Below are 20,859 nucleotides of genomic sequence, written 5' to 3' on the forward strand. Positions count from 1 at the left end.
CCCCCTTCTCTCTTTCTCTCCCCCCTCTCTCTTATAGTGTAAATGTATCCTATCCCGCATGCAGCCTGCTGCAAGACAAATAGCCTAATCCTTGGAGACCCAGGCAGGCGGGCTGCTGTAGGAACAGCTGCTCCTGCTGCACCCAAGTGTTACAAATGTAGAAAACAAACCGCGCACACTCCGGCACCCCAAACTCCGAACTTCATTTCAATTCAAATAAACTCATTTATTCCACTCAGTCAGCCCCCTTTTCCCTCCCCTCACATCACACATCGCACCTCAAATCTTCTGAGAAAGCCTGAAGGAAATAACCTGCTGGGTAAGAAAACAATGGGCATCATCTCTCCCTCCCTCTCCCTCTCTCACACACACTGCGTGGATAAATCACGGCGGGATACTTACGCAGTTTCTTCCTCCACTTCTGCAATATCATCAATTATCAAAAGCACAACCAGCAGCGTTACAAAGCCGAACAACAGTGTGCGGAATACAAGCGGCATGGCTGAGAGGGGGGAGGCTGCAGCCGCCGGGGGGGCCGGGGGGAGTCCCTCCGTTTAGCGAACACTGACTTAAATGAACCTCCTTGTATTTTCCATTTAGAAAGCGAAAATCCGCTCAGTCATCTGTGCCTTTGTTCTTTTCGCCAGAGTCGGACACTCCCCGGCGAGCTGCGGTCCTTCCTCTCTCCTCTCTCTCTTCTCAGATGTTCAGTTGTGTGTGTTTCTGTTTCCCGACGGGGCGATGCTGCTGCTGCTGCTGCCGCCGCTGCTGCGGTCTCCGCTCTTCCCTCTATTCCCCAGTCAAACTTTGAACGCGTGCACCTACAGAGCCTGCCATGGGAGCAGCGAGATGTGGACCACATGCAGTCTTAAAGGCGCAGGGGCCAAACTCTCCCATCTTCACTACCCCCCACCCGCCCACTCCACATCCACCATCCACTCAGCCGGTTTGATCTCACTCTCCAGGTTGCTGCTCCAGGTGTTGCTGGCGCACGGAGTGAGGAGAGGTGAGAGACTGCAGCAGTGTGGAGCCAGCCTGCACAGGTGTATGAGGCGAGTGGTTAAAAAATTAAAAAAAAAAAGAGAAAAAATCAGGCATGCATGAATCATCTGAGTGCAGTATTCAAGCAGGCATGTGTGGTCTGAAAACCCACGTTATCAAAATAAAGGTCAAACATCTTTCTGTAGCCGTGTTCACCACTGTTGGAAACTACTTGTGTGCCTTTCATAGTCAGCTTTAGTCATTAGTTTGTTTAGAGCAGCAGAGAGCCCTATATCTATCTTTTTTCTTCACATTTCCACTTAAAAATGAATCCCAAATTTTGTCAGTAACAAGAGTGAAATTCACATCTTCGGAAAGGAGATGCAGCACATCTTCTCTTTACCACCAGACCGGAGTGGCATTTGAAAAAAATCTTCTATCTAATCAAAAAAAAACCAAACGTAAATAGCCTTGCAGCAGTGAGTCAGTGGACAGCGATGTCAATGAAAATGTTCACACATCCAACAAGAAAAAGAAGCCAAAACGGATCCCACATCTATCTGCGTCACAGTAGCTTCTGAGTGCACCCTGTTTGGCAAATTTCAACAAATACTGCACTTTTTAAATGGGCCAAATATCCAAGAAATCAAAGCTATTACCCCACAAACAGCAAAGATTACACACAAGTAAAAATAAAATACACTGCATTGTAAAAACAAAGCATAATTTGCTTTTGTCTTATAGACACGTTTTCTCTTTGTCTTATACAATATCTTATATCTAAAAGTGAAATCGATTAGAAAAAGTTCACATTACAGGGCTGCTACAAAAAAGAAGCAGAAGAGCATCTCTGAAGCAGATGTGTGGCAGAAGCCCAGATGTGTGGCAGAAGCCCACACGTCTGCTGCTGCTGCTGCTGCTGCTGGCGTTGGCACATTTTCAGTGTCTTAGTACCAACTGAGCGTTGTTTAAACACCGCAGCCTACCTGAGTGCCATGGATGACCAAAGTGTCACAAAAAGATGTCCCAAAGCTCAAATCACATCAAACTAGAACATAGCTGTGAGTTCACTGTGCTCAAATGGACTCCACAGACACCAGATCTCAATCTAACAGAGCATTTGGGATGTAGTGGAACGGGACACCAGCATCATCCATGTACATCCAACAAATCTGCAGCTACTGTGTGATGCTGTCCTGTCAATATGGACTGAAGAGCATTTCCAGCAACTTGTTTAAGCAAATTGTGAGCGACTGGAGTAGTGTGCTTTGTGTTATCACTCATGCAGTCTTGTTTGTGCTATCAAAACGCCCCTCAGAGACACTTTCCTCTGACACTCATCAGAGAAGTGTTGTTCAAAAAAAATTAGAACATTTTGATTTTGGGAAACTGTCAAAAACTGAAGTTGTCATCAGGCATTGTGAACTACTACTTTCCACACTGAGGAGCATGTTGAGACTACAATTTGATATTCAAACATAGGCGTGGACACTTGACCAGCTAACTATATAACTCGTTAATGGGATTTCAAATCCACAAAAACAACTGGAAGGAGTTTTTTTTCCTTTCGCTTGTAGCTATAGATAAAACACTGCATTGTGTAGATACTTCATTAAAATCAGAAAAGATTTAGGATTTAGGATGAAGCATTCTGTTAATCATTAGATGTGACCTGGGGTTTAGCTGGGGCTTTGGACGTCCAACCCCAGGAAACTCTGAGTTTGAAGCACTTCTTTTCCTTTATTGTGTGAATCTAACAGACCGAGTTGCAACTTTTCGGGGGGAATGCCTGCTGACTTTTACTGGAGTAAAATGCATTTTGCTTTCAAATAATCATCCTCATCTTTCGGCATTTAAATTTCTCCCTGCTTAGTCAACGCGCCTCCAGGCACAATTTAGTCTTTTGTCATCTTTTTGTGTTTGCTTGAATTTAATGCAAGAGTCAGATTGTAACAAACCGACAGCTCTATTCGACGTCAGGCCGCTTTTGTGTCATTTGTTTGAGGAAGCAAGTGCAGACGTGCAGGTAAACGCGCCACCTGATCGTGCCGGGGAATTTATTTTAATATAATCACACCTGGAATTCAACTCACGTTGAAAACATGTCACACAAACCTTTGTTTTGAAGTCATACTGTGCATCTCAGAACAAAACTCATTTGCTAACTAAAACCCTTGTAACATAAAGTTCTGACAGCAGTTTTCACATTTTTCTTGGTTGTCAGACAATTTCAGGAAAAATCTTCTGCTGATGTTACAATCAGGAAGAAAATATCAAAAACCTCCCCCATTCTCCTTCCTACTGGCTCCTCCATGTTTTATCAACCTGTCTGCTTGTACACGGCACCAGAAGAGAGGCCTTCTTTCTTTCTTTCTTTCTTTCTTTCTTTCTTTCTTTCTTTCTTTCTTTCTTTCTTCCTTTCTTTCTTTCTTTCTTTCTTTCTTTCTTTCTTTCTTTCTTTCTTCCTTCCTTCCTTCCTTCCTTCCTTCTTTCCTTCCTTTCCTCCCTCCCATGTTTGCTTTTTTATTTTCTTGCCGTTCCTTTAGCAGATGAGTTTCTTCATAAGTACAAACGTTTGAATAGTCGCCATCGATACTTCATTCCTTTGTAATTAAAAGTCATTTATTAAAATGTGTTACCCCTCCATTATACAATTCCTATCATTAGCATCATCATTTTCGCCCTCAGTCAGTCTTTAGCTAGTTAGTTAGTTGATATATAATGAAAGTAAATTAGGGATTATGCAGTCAAAGCAAATCTAAAGGGAAAGTGCTATCTGTTTTCATATTCCAGGCATACATTTTCTACACGATTGCGATTCACAGACATGAATAAAGGTCTAATTTACATAAATTGAAAAGTGCAGCTGGAGCCCTGAGATTGTGCATAATGACTCATAATGATATTTACACATATGATGTCTGGTTTTACATCCAGTGCTAATTCACAGTTCACTCTCAGTGTGTTTAGTGGAACATGTACGTCGCATTTCCACTCTGGGATGAAAATCCAAATGAGAGCAGGATGAATTCAGTCACTCTATCAGATTAACAGTCACTGAACGTGTATCAGCAATTTGAGAAGGATGCAAGTCGAGGCACCCCAGAGAGGATTTACTGCTTTATTTTCTCCACTCGAGCTGTTGTGTAACGCTTTGTCTTACTAAAGCAGCCATTAGGCTAATTGACACTTCTTGACTAAGAGAGAAAACTCTTGCCTGCAGCAGCGTCTGTTTCCTGCTGGTGGATTCTTGTTGTTGTTGTTGGCTCTTTTTTTTTTTGTTGTTTTGGTTTTGCTCTGCCTTTCAACAAGGACACCTTCCCGGGGAATCGCAGTTGTTGTATTTTGTGCATCTTTGTTGTGAGGAGTATCAGGAGTGAGGTGAATATCAGAGGCTGTTGAGACAGATGCAGTGATACTGATACTGCTGCTGTCATGCACAAGCTTTTTCTCTTTCTTTCTGTGTGTGTGTGTCTTGTTCAGGAGTGTCATTGAGCTATTATTAGACTTTACAACCACCTGACAACGACACTCGCTCAAAGACAGGCAGAAATACACTGCGCCCTCATTTTTTAAAGCGCATTATAGCCACATTTGCAAGTGCTGAGGTGTCATTGTAATTATGAGATGTCGTTTTCAGAAGCAACAAATATGAGGAGGCCATTAATTTTGCATGTAAGATCAGTGAGATCTGTGTAACATATCATAAGATAACTGCTCCAGCAGACTGTATTTCCTTAAATTTGATAAGACTAAGGAGATGAGGGAATAGTACCTTGATGCCTCTATACATGCTTTACATGTGTCATAAGATCCATTCATCTATTTTCTTCTGCTTATCCTTGGCAGGGTCGTGTGGCGCACTGGAGCCTATCCCAGCTACCACAGGGCGAGAGGCTCCAGGCACGCTGACGCAGGGCTAACACAGACATCACAGTCACATACACACCTATGGGTAATTTAGAATCACCAATTAACCTAACCTCAATTAACCGAACCCACGCAAACACGTGGAGAACACGCAAACTCAGGACCTTCTTGGTGTGAGGCAACAGAGATAATTATGCCACCGTGCTGCCATAAGATCATGTTTGGCTTTTTTGAACCGAAGAAAGCAGAGGTGGGCTCGATCCAAAGATAATATCGATAAGAATGCTGGTATTGGTATAGATATTGGATACATACTAATGCAATAAGATCGATACTTTGTTGCCTCTTACTTCAGTATTGTTCAGTATTGAACCTTTTTTTAAATTACTATTATTTTACTAAAAAAGAAAAAGTAGTTTTAAAATATGTGAAAATTTTTAGTGTTTTTTGTTAATACAACAAAGCACACTTTGAAATTTAGGTTAATACAACTAATTATTGTGAAAAATACAAATCTGTGAATTAGTGAAATGTATTCAGAGTTGCAAATTGATGATGGTTCATCTCAAACCATGACACGTAAGCCTTTATAGGTCAAAAGTATCGGTATTAGTACTGGTATTGGTGATACTTGGTATCTAAACTATACCAAAAGTATAAGTATCCCACAGCACTAGCAGACAGGCTTCAGCTCTGCAACACTGTTTTTAGTGTAATTCCCACCTGTTACAGGTCAGCTTCTGACTGACAGGGTTAGGGTTTTTTTTTTGTCGATACCTGTAAAGTATATTATTGACACTTTTTCAAAATTTCCTTCTTATTTCTCATTTGGTTACATTTTAATGACACTCAAACTGTAGGACTAAATCTTGCACCTTAAATACTTGTTAAGGCTGAAAACAGGAATTAATTCCAGTGTGTTTGTTTTTGCCCAGAAAGGATAACTGGCATAATCATTAGGATGCTGTTTTCATATATGGGTTAATATAAAGTTGCTACAACGTTTGTCATATGGGATTTCACTACCGTATTTTCTACCTTAGTTATTTACAGAAATCAGCACAGCGGTATGACAAGGACGAGAAATGTCTTAATTTGTGACATAGATTCACCGAGGCTGATTTTAGCGAGATTGACAGGTTATTGATCAGAGATGCTCTTCTGTTCTTCAGCCGGTGTGGTCTTCTGATGCTGTTGTAGCCCATCTGCTGCTTTTCTGCATAGCTTGGTTGATTTTCTGTTGCCTTCCTATTAGCTCGAAGCAGTCTTGCCACTCTCCCCTGACATCAACCAGGCATTTTCACCCAGACAACTGATCCTCACTGAATATTTTCTCTTTTTCAGACCATTTTCTGCAAACCTTGCCACAACAACCATGCCGCATTCAAAGTCACTTAAATAATTTTTCTTCTCTCGGTTTGAACTTCCGAAAGTTAACTTGATCATGTCTGCTTGCTGAAATTCCATGGATTACTGTCAGATGATTGGACGATTTAATATTTGAGTTAAACAGCTGTACCGATGAAAGTGAATATATATATATAGCTCTGCTCAGTCATTTTAGCTCAAGGTTGGACATTTGAGAGTTACATGATGTCAAGAACACAAGGACTCGTGTGCTACGTCCAGAAATCCAGGAAAGCTATTATTCAAGTGTTTCTTAAAAAACCCAGGAGAGAGGACCACATCAGTCATCTTGTACCAGCTCCCTGTGTGTCAATAAAGTGACTTTTATATTCTTTTGTTGGTTTATAAGGGACTGAATCTACTTCACTTTTCATATGTCATATATCAGGAATGAAAGTCTTAGAAAACTTGAGGTCTGATTGAACTCTCACGTCTATTAATGTGATGAAGTGAAGAACTTTGAATTGTGCTGCTTTTGAAAGCCTTTATTATACAAAAAAAATTAATTCTCATTGCACACTTTGTCCTTCCCTCAGCAGCATTTGCTGTTAGAGAGCCTTATATACATCCTCATGTAACATTCATGCTTATTTGACTTCAAAAGGTAAAATTGTTCATTGATTTATTTATTGTTTTTATACAGTAAAAATATTAAGTAGCACTTGTTAAAATTATTTTTGCAGAAACATGTATTACATAATATCTAGAAGCATATTTTACAAACTCTCAGTGGTTCTGTGGTACTCAAACTGTGAGAGCTAAAGTCTAACGGCTAAACTAAGCCTCCAATCCACTGTGCAAATCAAAATATGGAAAGTCTCTGTCCTCATGTGGTACCATTAATTTCTCGTGTCTATATAAAGCATCTCGCTGGGCGAGGACTTGGTACAATATTGGGAATATGTGCTGAGCCGTGAATACAAACTGGCAGCTGAGCTGGAGCTTTTATTTTAACAGTGCCTCAACACTTATATTAGAATCTTTAAAAAGCCTATCTGAAAAATAGAACCGTGATTACACACACACACACACACACACTCCAACAATTCCATGTTCTCGGTCCTTGCATATCTTGTTCCAGTAGCCTACTTCTAGACCTCATTAAGCCAGGTGACATCTGAGCCAGTGTGGTAAATAAGTGCAGCAATTTATTGAAATATGTGCAAACATGAATAGAAATACAGTATACAGGGAAAAAACAGAGTTTGTACAATTCTAAAAAGTTTGAAAATCAATATTTTGCTTGACCAGCACAGCCTGAACTCTTGCGACTCCTGCATGTTTTTCTGTCCAGCTATGCTATTACTGCATTGGCACTTTGTTTGGGATCATTGTCATGCTGAAAAATGAAGTTGTGGCCAACAGCATTGAGTCACATTATATTTTTCAGTGATGCAGTTACTGCACTAAATTCATTAATAAATTACCGTTGCAATTGTGTCGTTACTTGTGGGAGGAGGACCGCGGTGGAGCAGCCTGCAGTCCAGATATGGACATTACTGTTTATTTTATGAAAGGACAAGAGTACGATGGTAAAGCTGAAACTACATCCAGGATAGAATCAATCGCATTCTGCTGATAACACAACTTCAGCTCTTTCCAAGTATCTGCACAGACAGCATGCTAACACAAAGCTAGCCAAAACCCCAAAGTGACATTAAAGCTGAATGTATGCTAGCAGCCAGAGCCTGAACTTCAGCAGACAACAAAGGCAGTGATGAGCAGTCAGCCTTGTAGCTTCCGTTTGTACTTGTTCATGTTTCTAAAGTTGACTGTGGCAATCGCTTTGAAGTCTCTCTGTGCTCGTTTTCAGCTTTGCTTCAAGTTGTCAATTTTCTGTTCATAAATAAATACTAAAATATTGCATCTGTGTTCTAAATAGAATAAGTTATGTGTTGGTGTGTGGAACTGCCTCAAGTTTATATTGTTGGCCATTTGAACAAAGTACCGAGTAGTGTAACAAATTACTTCATCCACTTAGTAATTAAGTAAAATATAGCATTACTTGAAAAAAAAGTAATGAGTAATGTGTAATATATCAGAGGTGGGCAGATGAATCCAAATATTGATAGCATTGATACCGATGCTGGTATTGTTATCGGATAGATACTTTGCTCTATCCTGTAAATATGCATTATATTATTTAACGTAATATAATCATGTTAAATAAATTATGTTTTTCAGAAATGAAAAAAAAAATTGCATTAAACACAGACTATGAAAAATGTCTGAATCGTTTTGTATCAACTCTCATGTCAGTTTTACTTATAGCACATTTGAACAACAGAAGTTGATCCAAAGTGCCTTAGAGACAGACATGTTTAAATTAAACTAAATTGATTTTAATTTTACTTACACAACAGCCACCCATATGGGCGCTTAATATTGTAAGGTAAATACCCCTACAATAATACAGAGAAACCCCAACAATCAGACGACCCCCTATGAGCAAGCACTTTGGCGACAGTGGAAAGGAAAAACTCCCTTTTAACAGGAAGAAACCTCTGGCAGGACCTGGTGCAGGGAGGGGCAGACATCTGACGAGACCTGTTGGAGGGTGGGCATTCCAGGTCTCCAGAAAATCCAGTTTTAAAATACATGAAAAGTTAAAAGATGCATTTCGTTATGTTAGCTAATTATTGCATAAAAACAGTGATTTAGTGGCCATTAAAATGTATCCAGGTTTAGCAAATTGATTCATCTCATGAATCACAACACACTGCTCTCTCTGACCTAAGCTGCCTTTAAAGGTTAAAAGTATCATTAAAGGCATCGGTGTTGTATTTACTCTGTATCAGATCGATACCAAAATCTGGAGTACTCCACATCGCTATAATACATTACTTCTTTTGAGTTAAGACCACAACACTTTACAGGTTGTATTGCATTGTGGATGAAAATATGACCAATATAATTCTATCAACTTTGACCGCAACACCACTGGCTGAAATGCAGCCCCAAACCATGACCCAGCCTCCACCATATTTTACAGATGGCTGTAGACACTCCTCCATACTTTGTGACATTTTGCCCCTTAAGTCGCCCCCTGCTAGCCAGCAGAAACAGTGGTTGTTTATAAAAACATTGAACAACTCAGCTCTACACACATGCAAAATAAAACTTATTTTGCCTGCTCCCTTATTCACAAGGGGCCACCACAGGATGGCTCTGCATATTTGATTTGGCAGATTTTCACACCTGATGTCCCTCCTGATGCAAACCCCAAGGGACTCGTGTCTCCTCCTGGGACCAAACTGGCAAGCTTTGACTTGTTAGGCGAATGTGTAAACGACTACACTATGGAGCCACTTACACACAAACAGAACTCAAAAGAAAAGAACTCAAATTTGAATGAATTTTCTGAAAAATAATTTATTTCCAGAGTAAAATAAACAATATGCTGCCATACAAAAAGTGTAAGAAAAGGGACAAACTATAATTGCAGAGAGCTCAGCTGAGTAACAGGTCACATATGCAGTGAGTCACACCTGGATATGAATTCAGTGCCCTTTAACTTTATTTAACCTTGTACACACAGTCTCCTTTAGCACATCTGTAACCTCTGTATCTTATTACAGGCCTAGTTTGAAGACACAGGCAACACAGATATGAATTGTCCCAGATCTTTTGTAACATCAGACACACACACACATCCCAGACAATTAGATTACATATAATTTATACTCGAAAACAATCTAATAAAAACATTCTGGGCCAAATGAAAACAAACCTTCCACTTGAAGGATGAACAACATAAAAATACTACTTTTGATTTCCTTCGCTTTGACACTGGGTGCAAAAGCCAAAAGAAAACATATAGAAAGTTCTTATTCAAACTATCCCTTATTAAGACATATTAGGCTGAAAAGAAGTAAAAACAACATGGAAATGCTATCATGAAGAAACATTGCACATTTCAACCTATAAGACAAGACCTCAACGTCTAGTCTAAGAAGTATCAAAAAACAGTGTCTATGATCCAGCAAGAGAACAGGAAACTGAGCAGTTAAAAGATCCAACAGGCCACTAAAATAACCCAGAGAGGGTGTTTCTGTTCTCTCTTTTTTTAATTTTTCAATAGGAAAATTTCCTGCAGTGAAATTAAAACGCATCAACTAGTAGTTTGTAAACACTTGGCAACTTTTATAAATATGAATAACTGAAAAACAAACCAAACTTTTCTTTTTTTAACCATAAAAATGTCATTTTGAAGAGTGACGGAACAAAAACACACAGTGTTGACTGAAAGGAAACTGTCACTGGATTCGTGACGGACCTAAAACAATATGGCAACTATAGTTTGTAGTAGCATCATGTCCACTCACTAATAACAGACTAGGACTGAGTGGGACGGTACTGCGCTCGTCTTCTACCACAGAGTCAACACGGGAACTCACTGGCAACACCTCGCTCAGACGTAAACAACTACAATGGACCCTTTTGATTTTATCGAGGACGTGTAGCGCAGTCGAGAGCCACCGAGGACCTCAACGGGCCGTAAAATAGATCGCCTTTATCAAAACCTCTTGAATTTAACAAAGAAGAAAAAACTACATTCCTAAAATAGTCATTTAAATGTCCATATTGTCCTTTTTTTGCTTTACAAATTATAAAACAGACTCCATATTTTCACAAAACTCGTGGTCCTCGAGGTTGTATATAAACTTCGTCCTGTCGACGACTTTGGGGCCGTCGGTGAGGGACGGGTAAAACTCAGTTGGCGTCAAGTGGCCCTCGTGACTTTTGATGTACTTCCTGTAGTTCCGCCGCAAGCAATACCACGTGGTGGTGTAAAGGAGGAAGGCGACACCCTTGAGAACGATGGCCAGGCTCACGTAGAGATGCCTGTATTTCGCGTTGTCATACAACAGGCAGGCACCCTTCTTGTCGCAGTCCGAACTCCAGAAAAGGCAAGTGGAGTCGATCCCAGCACCAAAAATCAGAGGAGGGGGAATGAATCCTGCAAGAGAGAAACATGCACTGAGCTAAGGTTTGCTGGCTGTAAGAGGAGAATCATAAATCTTCAAACTATCACTCCGTACGCACTGAAATGATTTAAAAATCACATTTTGTCTCTCTTATGTTCCATTTCTTCTCTTGCCTCCTGAACGTGAGGTTGTTTTTACACTCTCGTGATCTGATTTACTTGCTTTCCATCTGAAAACACGTAAAGTCGATGCAGCCGCGCATCAGCGATTGACGGGTTGCCGTCATTAACAGAGTGCGTCACTGGAGGCATTGGTAAAATGCCACACGCTTGCAGCCTCAACAGGATTTGTGCTGCGAGTGAGAGAAATGAGACTGAGCGATTGCATGTGAAAGTGATGTGTTATCTGGAAACGGTTCCTACCGAGGAGTCGCAGCAGAAGGAACAGCACACCGAGCGCGTATGATTTCAGCTCAGGGCTCACAGTCCTTCAAGAGAAACAGACAGAACAAAAAAAGTTTTATTTTTCAAATTAAAGCATTGAGAGTCTCTTCACAAAATAAAATAAAACCACAACGATACCTGATTAGGATGATGACAGAGGGAGTCTGGGCCATGGCTCCGACCAGGCTGCAGACACAAATCACGCACAGGAAAATGAGGAAAGACTGCTGGCATCCCAGCATTGGGCATTTCCCGGGAACCGCCGTGGCACTTTCGCTGTCGTTGGATATACAGGAGCAGCCGGTCAGATTCTGTCAACAGAAAGAGAGAGAGAGACGTTTGTACAACAACAAGCCATTCATCCTGCAGGAACACACATGCTACACCTGCTCCTCACGTCTGGATCAAAATCCTCAGTAGAAATGAGCAATGTGTGTTTGTTTTAGGAGCACTTAAAAACTGAAAAAAGAAAAGCAAAAATAAATTCAGCAGCAGTGAAGTGGTGATATTTTGTGCTGCTGGGCTGATGTGATTTGAATATAGAAGACATTATCTGCAGTCAGCATCTGATCTTGAAACAAGCACGTTACCACCTGACTGCCCAGCATGTGCATGCTGATGACAGAGCTGTGAAATACTGGGACTTCATATCTGTGAACACTATAAAGGTTTCTGGTGGCTTTTCTGTGCTACAGTCCTCATCAACATTGCTGGTACTCATCATAATCAGAGGGCAAAAGCAAAATGAAAACCTGAGAAATATTGGATGCGGGGATCCCAGTTCGGCTGCAGCCGGCGAGGCAGGCGGACAGGTAGGTGATGCCGTTGGAGCCGCACACAGGGCTGATGGAGGAGGTGAAGCAGCTGCATTGACTGTTGCACTGAGCTTCTGGTTTCCTGCTCGCCTGCAGGGTCCTAAACAGAGAGAAACAGCTGTAAGTTACATCTGTAAAACTAAGGAGCCCTTTATCAGATATTATGGACACTGTTTCACTTTTAACATCTCCATGGAAACGACGCAGCTCTCCTAACCCGCTCTGGAACAAGTTGGTTTTAGGCCACCAATTTCAAAAGCGGCTCAAACATTCAGTATTTCTACAGGATGAGCACACAGACTAAATCACTGAGTTCACACTTTATTAAAGAGATAAAAGCAACACCGAGGCTGAAGACTGAGCCTGAATGCTTTTATTTTAACTGAAAAAGAAGCAACCTTGGACTCAGAGGTCTCAAAGTGCGCTGCAAATAAAAGGAGGTGTTTAATATTCTTCTGAACACATGAATATCTTTTACTAGCACAATGATAAAAAGATAGAGAAAGAGCTCAATGCCAAAACCCCCGCAGAATACAGTGCTATCGGTCTCAAAGTGATCCAAACAGGTACGCTGTTCTCGAGGAACCTCGACACATCTGTGTGCAAAACACAGCTGGATTTCTGCATATGTGTGTGCGTGAGTGTAAAATCTCCCCCTCCTCAAAAACAGCCCCTGTGCGACAGATCAATTATCCTCCTCTTAATCTACTTCCTGCCCCCTGTTTATATCGCACACTTACATTAACATCCGTTCAATAAACACCATCATCATTTGTAACTAATAATTAGCTTCACTAGGGCTAAATGTAATGTATTGATTACCTGACTTAAACAGGCTTAAAGACTTAAATGAGACACAGCAACCAAAAGTAACAATTTTTAACTAAAATATGATGATTGACTGATTATACAAATATTTGCTGCTGTTGCAGGTTTAGCTGTGGTACAATAACAAGATTAAAGCATTGAAAACAGAGGAGCAGTGAAAGCTGGCAGAAGATTTTTTTTACCTGGGTTTTGCACTATGAAGCGAGTTCAGCATACTTCTGATATCTGTTCATTTCTGAATTCATTTACCCAAACATCAAAAATCACGATAAGCAGCCACAAGAAGCTGCTAACCAACTCACCAAGGTTACCCAGGGTTTCTCAATCGCACATTCACCTGAAAGGTTTGATGTTGGCGCAACAATCAAAATTAAAAGTTTAGATAAGTATACTGGCAGCAGAGCCAAGGACTTTGCCAAGGAAGATAAAATTATGAGGAAAGTATGGGGAAAAATATAAAGAGGTTAAACGCACAATACAGACTGAAAGCATCATTTCTGCTGCTGACTAAGCAGCGGTGTGTGAGGAGAAGCGTTGCACAGCAGTTTAGTATTAAAAGGCCTGAATGAATGCAGGGGTACTTTAAGTGCTTTGGTCAATAAGACTGGAAAAGAGCTGCTATAATAATAAAATTTAGCTTATTTGAAGCCAGGAAAGAAAACCAGCAAAACGCTGACTGCACTGACAGTAAACAGAATCATCAATATCACAGCTGTATCCTGTGTATTAGGACACAGGAGAATCTGAGAGCAAGTAAGGAACACATTAAAAACAGAATTCAAATTTAGGTTTAGACTATGTGCAAATTTAATGTAATAGGGAAGAAACAATGAAGGAATAAACTTGCATCTAAGAATTTATAATTCTTAATGGTCATCTGTGTATTGCATCAGAAATTAGACATTAAAAAGTAAAACCCTTCTACTATCTGTGCAGAAGTCAGAGGCTTTTCCCAGCTGTGGTGACACTGTGATTGGTCAGTAGGTTGATCTCTAACCTTACTATGGTGATGCACCCCAGTAAGAAGTGACAGAGTTACTAAGATGATAAATAAGGTCTTTGTTCTGTGGCAGGTAGTACAATTGAAGATGCCACTGGCAGGATTACTAAGAAGTTAAGGGTAGATCTGCATGAAAACTGTCAGGCTTGGTGCAAGATCGAAGCGATTACATATGGAGGCTATCTAGATCTGAATACAGGCATTTTTTTTAAAGGACTCCTTATCATTCTGAGAGGCTATCATTGATTATTCCCTCTAAATTCAAATCCAATACAAAAAGAAAAAGGAGCCTTTGGATTGTGAAAAACAAAACCAAGGAGCACTGGCAGTAAAGCTAGATTTCTACCAGAGAGAAAAAAAAAAGGTGTTAGACCCAGCCCTGCTGGGGGGTTAACAGAGCAATAACCACCTACAATTCCACATACTGTGTGTGTCCACGTCAGATGATCTGTGGGGTGTATGCCTAGGTGTAGCTCTGCCTCACTCACTGATTTTTTGACAGTACTATTCAGATACAGGTCAAAATGGGGGCATTTTACTTCATGCCGTTACAAATAGTTATAAAACATGAGATGAGAAAAGGGAGCAATCTTGATATCACGAATTAATCCACAGGCTGATATCCTTGGATTCAAGATACATGCATAAGGTGAAGAGGAATGCAATGTGTCTGTTCTGATTTGAGATGTTTGTTTCTATTAGAAGGAAGAAGCCAAACACCATATTTGTTATATTATCATGTAATTTGCTTTGTGGAGTAAAATTACGAGTTTATCCTCATGTACTTCTTTAGGTTTTATAAAAACAAACTGTCTTTTTACCTTTGAAGTAAAGAATTTAAGTTAAAAAGTGTGCGCATGAGACAGTGATTCATGCTAATTTATGACAAACGACATAATAAATACAAAGTCCCTTCTAACAACAGAGCTTCACTTGAAAGGTTTATCAATATGAAAGTGAATAACGTGTCCTGCTGCATAATAGCTTTGCTTTAAACTTCTTTTTATTGGTGTCTGATTCAGTGAAGTCTGTCACATTCATATTCAGTTCATGCAGCCCTCGAGGCCACTTTCCAAACAGAAAATCTTTTTATAGACTCGACAAAATGACACAAAGTTGTTTGAATAAAAAGCCTTCTGTCCCATCTTTGCCCCAATGTCCAGCAGTGATAAGAATTTTTATTTACACATTTATAGTCCCTACAGTTCATCTGCAAAAAAGTCCTCCAGCCTTAGCAGCAGCACCGCTTTTCACTGCTAGAGTTTGTTAACTGCTTGTATTCTTGTTTGATAAACTGGGTTTGAAATGCTAACAGTGCATTTCGTTCCTCCTCAACCTATGACATGAAAACACGCTGAAGTGAGGACAACAGAAATATATCATTAGATATCTGCCGTTCCTCCACTGATGAGATCATCTCATCTTACATTAAGGACACAGTTTCTGGCGACGTGTGAATGAAGCTTCTATGCAAGTTCAACGAGGAAGACGTAGTATTAACTCGTTTCCCTGCATTCCTGCATGGTTGGGCTGCTAATCTGTTGTTAGATCACTTCTTTCATCATTATCTCTGGTCCAGTAACTTTATTTCCTTATTCAGCGAGTCAATCAGCCTCTGTTCCCTGTGCTTTAAATCTTGGTGCTCACTGTGGCCCGCCTCCACTACATCTCCATTTCATTTTGTTCGCTCAGATACCCTCGTCCGAGTCCATCTGCTTTATCTCCATCACCACCAGCAGCGTCTAGACTCCAGGGTGGTCCTGTCCTATTTCCCACCACTGGTGGGAGTGCTCTGCTATGTAGCTTCATCTGAGTCTAATCATCAAATAGTTTATTACCCAAACTTTGCGCTTCAACACATTGAGTTCAATTCTTTCAAATAGTCTCTGCTTACTGAATTGGATATCAAAAAGGATGGCTTCCCAAACTTTATGTAACCACAGGTAGTTTTAAAAAGGGGTTATCCAGGAAGTAAACATAGGCCAGAAGCCTGAAGATCAGAATGCCACACTGAGCAACAGCGCTTTAACTCGTCCCTCTTTCACACATAAAAGATAATCTCAATTTGCACCTCTTCACATGATCTTGGCTGACAGCTACTTCAACTGCTTTATTTATTGTGTTACATTAGTCTGCAGCCCCTACTCGCCTTGGATCAAGGCACGGCTGAGGTTGGCGTGAGGAATATGCCACTTTTAGCCTTTTAGTTGTGGTTATTAAGTAATTTAAAACCAGTGTTTTCTACAAACTCCGGTGTCAGTTTCCACTTTTCGTTGATGCTTTTAAGCAGAGGATGTAACAAGTGATAATATTAAATATTTTTTCTTACATGTTGCCATACGGGATGGTCACTCCTGCGACGGGACCCGTATCACAGCCAAGGAACAGAAAGGAGACGTAGCAGGCGGTGGACAGCAGGTTGACCAGCATGGCCATTCGGATTGCTCCCAGCGCTGATAGATTCAGCTTCTTCACCAGCAGACCACCCATGAAGATCCCCAGACACGCACATGGAATAGCTGTCATACCTTAAACACAAGATAGGCCCAAATCTGTTTATTATGCTCCTCTGCAGAAGAAAAAAAAAAAAAGTGTGCATACGTGCGACTTTTTGCACAGAATACAAACCTAACAACTGATTTGCAGAGGTGGTGGTGAGGTTGAACTGCTGCTCAAGATATTTCCCCAGAAAGGCTGCAAAGCCGGCTACGACGGCGATCTCCATACAGGCCGCCAGGACGATACAGGTGAACACAGGGTTCGACAGGAGTTGCTTGGTAACCGTGGGGATCACTGGACATAAAAGGAAAGAGGAAAGATAAGCATTGAGGGTAGGGCTGTGCGATATGACCAAAATCTCATATCCCGATATAAGACATCTATCGTCCCAATAACGATATAAATCACAAAAATTTACATTTTCTGAAAGTTCTGTGAATCTCGGGCAGCTTGCATGAAGTGTTTCCAGCTGGGCGTCGTGTACCTGCAGTTGAGTGTTTTAACCGATGCATGAAACTATACATTTTTAGACATAAGTTGTAACGGCCGCCGTTTGCTTTGTGAATATTTATTACACGGCGTGCTGCAGGGAAAAGCCTGTTCTAACGTTTGAGTTTAAGGTTTATTTTTTAGCACCTGGCGGCTCTTTTTGACTTCTCATCCGTAAATAATCTGCTCTTTCACGTGATTCAGTTTATTTTGAAAAGTCTCAACAGGGTCTTGAGCTTTATTGTGAAAGGTTTATGTGGAAAATAAACAAGCGGACACGCAATGGTTTTACCGTCGTTGTTGCTAACGACACCGCATAACAACAGGCGGTTGTCCGTCCGTAGTGTGGTTATATTAAATATAAGAGAGAACTTTAAGAAATTAATATAGCCACTACAGTGACCATCAAAACGCTGAAAAAACTCTACTAATCCAAAACTAGTGTTCAAGTTCTTCTAGTAGTTCATTTTACTTTTAAAAGTTGCATACTCTTTCAATGTATTTCCCCTTAATGAGACAGATATTTTACAAACTTGTTGTTAATTAAAATATATATACAAGTACAACTTGCAATGGTGCGATGTGGGGACCTAGTCTAGACTCCAGTAGCTAGAGTAGATTTACAGTTCAATTCTTATGTGTTATATAGTGGGCCTTGAAGCAGCTCCTAAGTTTATCCTTTGTCTCATACAAGCCTCCTTTTCTTTGAGTCAGCTTTATTCTGATCGGCTGCCCCTTGAAAACAGCAAGTTTGAACATAAGCTGAGATGACCATACTAATGATGGATGTCTGAACCAGAGCATTTAGCACAGTCTGAAACTGAGCTTTTGGTTTACTGGGATTATATAGGTATATGTTGACCTCACCATCTGACCATGTTTAATATGAGCACTTGTCACTATAACAGTAAAAAATAAGAAAAAAATATCATAGGTTATCTTTAACAACACATAATACTACAAAGGATGATATTATAACTAATCTAGTACCATTTACACCAACAGGTTTTATTTAAAAAGGACTGTAGCACTTCTGTTTTGTCAGTACTTCATCGCATTTGGCAAATACACAAATAAAAATACAAAATGTTGTGTGTTTTTGTTCCATACATGCTTGCATTAAAAAAACAACACCAACAACCAAAAAAAAACTGCAGTACCACACTGGATGCTGCATGCTCACCCCTGAGTTGCTGACAGCAGGTGGGGCTATTGGCAGGCTCATGGTTAACTACGACTCCGTTGCTGGGCTTAGGAGTCTCACAGTCTGAGCTCAGAGAGGGAGGAAGCATAACCTGCTCGCTATCTGCTCCCTCCTCCTGCTCCCTTGCTGGCAGCGACTGAGGGAAGCCAAACATCAAGACAGCAGAGCAGAAGAGTAAGGCACCACACAGGAGGAAGCCTGCCCACCAGGCCCCGATCCACCGCGGGTCTTCTGGAGTGATGTTCAGTTTACCTGCGGGGAGGCATGGTGTCGGTCAATAAACTGCACATGCCAAAAAAAGAACACACGAGAGGATCACAGAGTAGGGACACATTCAACTCACTGGTTTCAATGAAGATGGCGTCCACATAGAATTTAGTGCACAGCGATCCAAGGATGAAGCCGCAGGCAGGTCCGAACACCAGTGTAGAGAAGAGGATTCCTGCAAAGAAACATTGATAAAGTTTAATGTTTGATTTCTACACATCCAGTACTCTAGGATATATTTTTATACAGGGAAAAAAATATCTAAAGTAACCTAAATGCTTTATTGTTTTTCCTCAAAGTCTTGTTAATATGTTCTGGGTAGTGTTAAACATTTATGGTAAACAGACATATAGTATGAGAAAGCATCAAGCAGTTTTAATTAATTTAATTTGCTCATCTGAGTTTGTATTCATTAAAAATCTTTAGATTTAACTTATTTTTAAGTAGCTACACAGTTAGTTTTAGTCTTTGTAAGATGGAGGGTGTTCTTACAGAGGAGCAAGATTTAGGAAAATCAGAATACAGTACAAACAACACCTAACGAGGGCACTTGATTCCCTGTACTCTACTTGTTTGTTTATCAAATGAGTAGTGGCCCCACCACTCACCCTATGATAGCTGGGATGAACTCCAGCCTACTTGGAGAAGCAGTTAAGAAAACAGATGGATGGAAACTGGTTTAATATTTAGCTCATAAAAGGTCTGAATATAGTACAAAAGGCTCAAGTTCTAAGAGCCTAAAAGTGAAACCTTCAATTGTCCTACTTTTTCTGGGCAGCTACTCGAAGATATTCAATTTCAAAACGTATCAAAATAGAACGACAGCAAATCTTCCACAGTATTCTCTTCGTTTTCAGCGGTCCTATCCAGTAGGTACACTGTGGAGCATGACGGCAAACACAGAAGCAATTCAGCTGTCATGAAAGATCAAGTCAGTTAAAAACCACAATGCTATTGGTGGCAGCACACAGCGACTGTGTTCGTTATGCTCACATGGCTCAGCCCTATCAAACTCACAGCATAACATACACACCTGACAATGGAAAACAGTGGTTCTGTCCCAGTCTTATAGTGGGCAGCTTGAAGCTTGATCTAAAAATCCTCATTAGAGCATTGTCAGCGGGGTGAAAGTCTGGCACTATGACTCAGACTGCAGGGAGATAATGAAGACTCAAAGCTCAATTTAGGAGACAAATATCCCCCCGACAGTCTGTCCTGTGATCTGCGGTATTATTAGACCTGAGTGTGGAGAGCTGTACTGCGACAAACCAGATCCGAGTTTAAGTTTAACTACTGCTGCGCACAAGAAATGCAGTTTCGAATTACCATCAAAATGAAATGAAAACATCCCTGCTAATTCTGCTTCCTTCTCTTGGGACATTAAAAATATTTCTGCTACCAGGACGATGTTGTTTGCATGCCAAAAGCAGCCACTTAACAAAAACAAAACAAAACAAAACAAAAAAAACAACAAAAAAACATGGAAACTGTGACTAAGCTGTGTATGTCTTTGCTTGTGCTGAGAGCAAATGCATCAGGCCTGCTTCCTGCCTTGACCACCCACATAGGAAGGGAGTCAACACATGAGCCTCATTCACATCACAGTTTATTCTTCGCATAAAGGAAATGGCTCACAGATTTGCTAGGTGGCGTTTACTACCTATACCCTCTTCTCCATTTTAATGCGATATAAACAGGCTCATTTAAGCTAGACAAGGAGTGAAACAAAACAGAAAGAGCCTTTCAAGTCGTGATGGGAACATTTGGCTGTTGTTCTGAAGAATACAAGTGAAACATCTTTGTGGTTGACAGTCAGACCAGCACGGAAATGAACAAAGACCCAGATGTAGTCATGAGGCACTGGATCATGACAGGTTTTCACCTATTCCTCCTGCTATTTTCTGAGATTTTGGCAGGTAGCTGACAAATTTCCGTTGCTGTCTGAATGCAAGACTTCCAAATGTGAGAAGTTGTTTTTTTTTTTTTAATAAATTGTCAACTCACACACACACACACACACACGCACACACACACACACACACACACACACACACACACACACACACACACACACACATAGAGGAAGTTGTTGTATTTCATTAGGAAGTGTTTACTATATACTTAACAA

The 20,859-nt window shown here is 40.5% G+C and overlaps 2 protein-coding genes across 4 annotated transcripts in view; both read right to left on the bottom strand.

Annotated features, from left to right (window-relative positions):
- Nucleotides 1-703, bottom strand: part of st8sia2 (ST8 alpha-N-acetyl-neuraminide alpha-2,8-sialyltransferase 2) — a 14,393-nt gene extending 13,690 nt beyond the window's left edge. Inside the window, exon 1 of the mRNA XM_005729932.1 lies at nt 403-703. Coding sequence (XP_005729989.1) covers nt 403-500 — 98 coding nt within the window. The 5' untranslated portion in view covers nt 501-703. The remainder of the gene's footprint in view (nt 1-402) is intronic.
- Nucleotides 704-9,610: 8,907 nt separating this feature from the next.
- The window catches only part of slco3a1a (solute carrier organic anion transporter family member 3A1a), a 37,732-nt gene continuing 26,483 nt past the window's right edge, over nt 9,611-20,859 (bottom strand). For all 3 annotated transcript variants that reach the window (XM_005729934.2, XM_005729933.2, XM_005729935.2), the window contains exons 4-11: nt 18,808-18,906; nt 18,444-18,716; nt 16,901-17,065; nt 16,602-16,800; nt 12,382-12,544; nt 11,768-11,940; nt 11,609-11,673; nt 9,611-11,218 (exon numbers count right to left, since the gene is read on the bottom strand). In XM_005729934.2, the coding sequence (XP_005729991.1) occupies nt 10,866-11,218; nt 11,609-11,673; nt 11,768-11,940; nt 12,382-12,544; nt 16,602-16,800; nt 16,901-17,065; nt 18,444-18,716; nt 18,808-18,906 (1,490 nt within the window). In that variant the 3' untranslated portion in view covers nt 9,611-10,865. The remainder of the gene's footprint in view (nt 11,219-11,608; nt 11,674-11,767; nt 11,941-12,381; nt 12,545-16,601; nt 16,801-16,900; nt 17,066-18,443; nt 18,717-18,807; nt 18,907-20,859) is intronic.

Source organism: Pundamilia nyererei, unplaced genomic scaffold (assembly GCF_000239375.1).
Source record: "Pundamilia nyererei isolate P.nyererei 1_Seehausen unplaced genomic scaffold, PunNye1.0 scaffold00035, whole genome shotgun sequence".
Lineage (NCBI taxonomy): Eukaryota > Metazoa > Chordata > Actinopteri > Cichliformes > Cichlidae > Pundamilia > Pundamilia nyererei.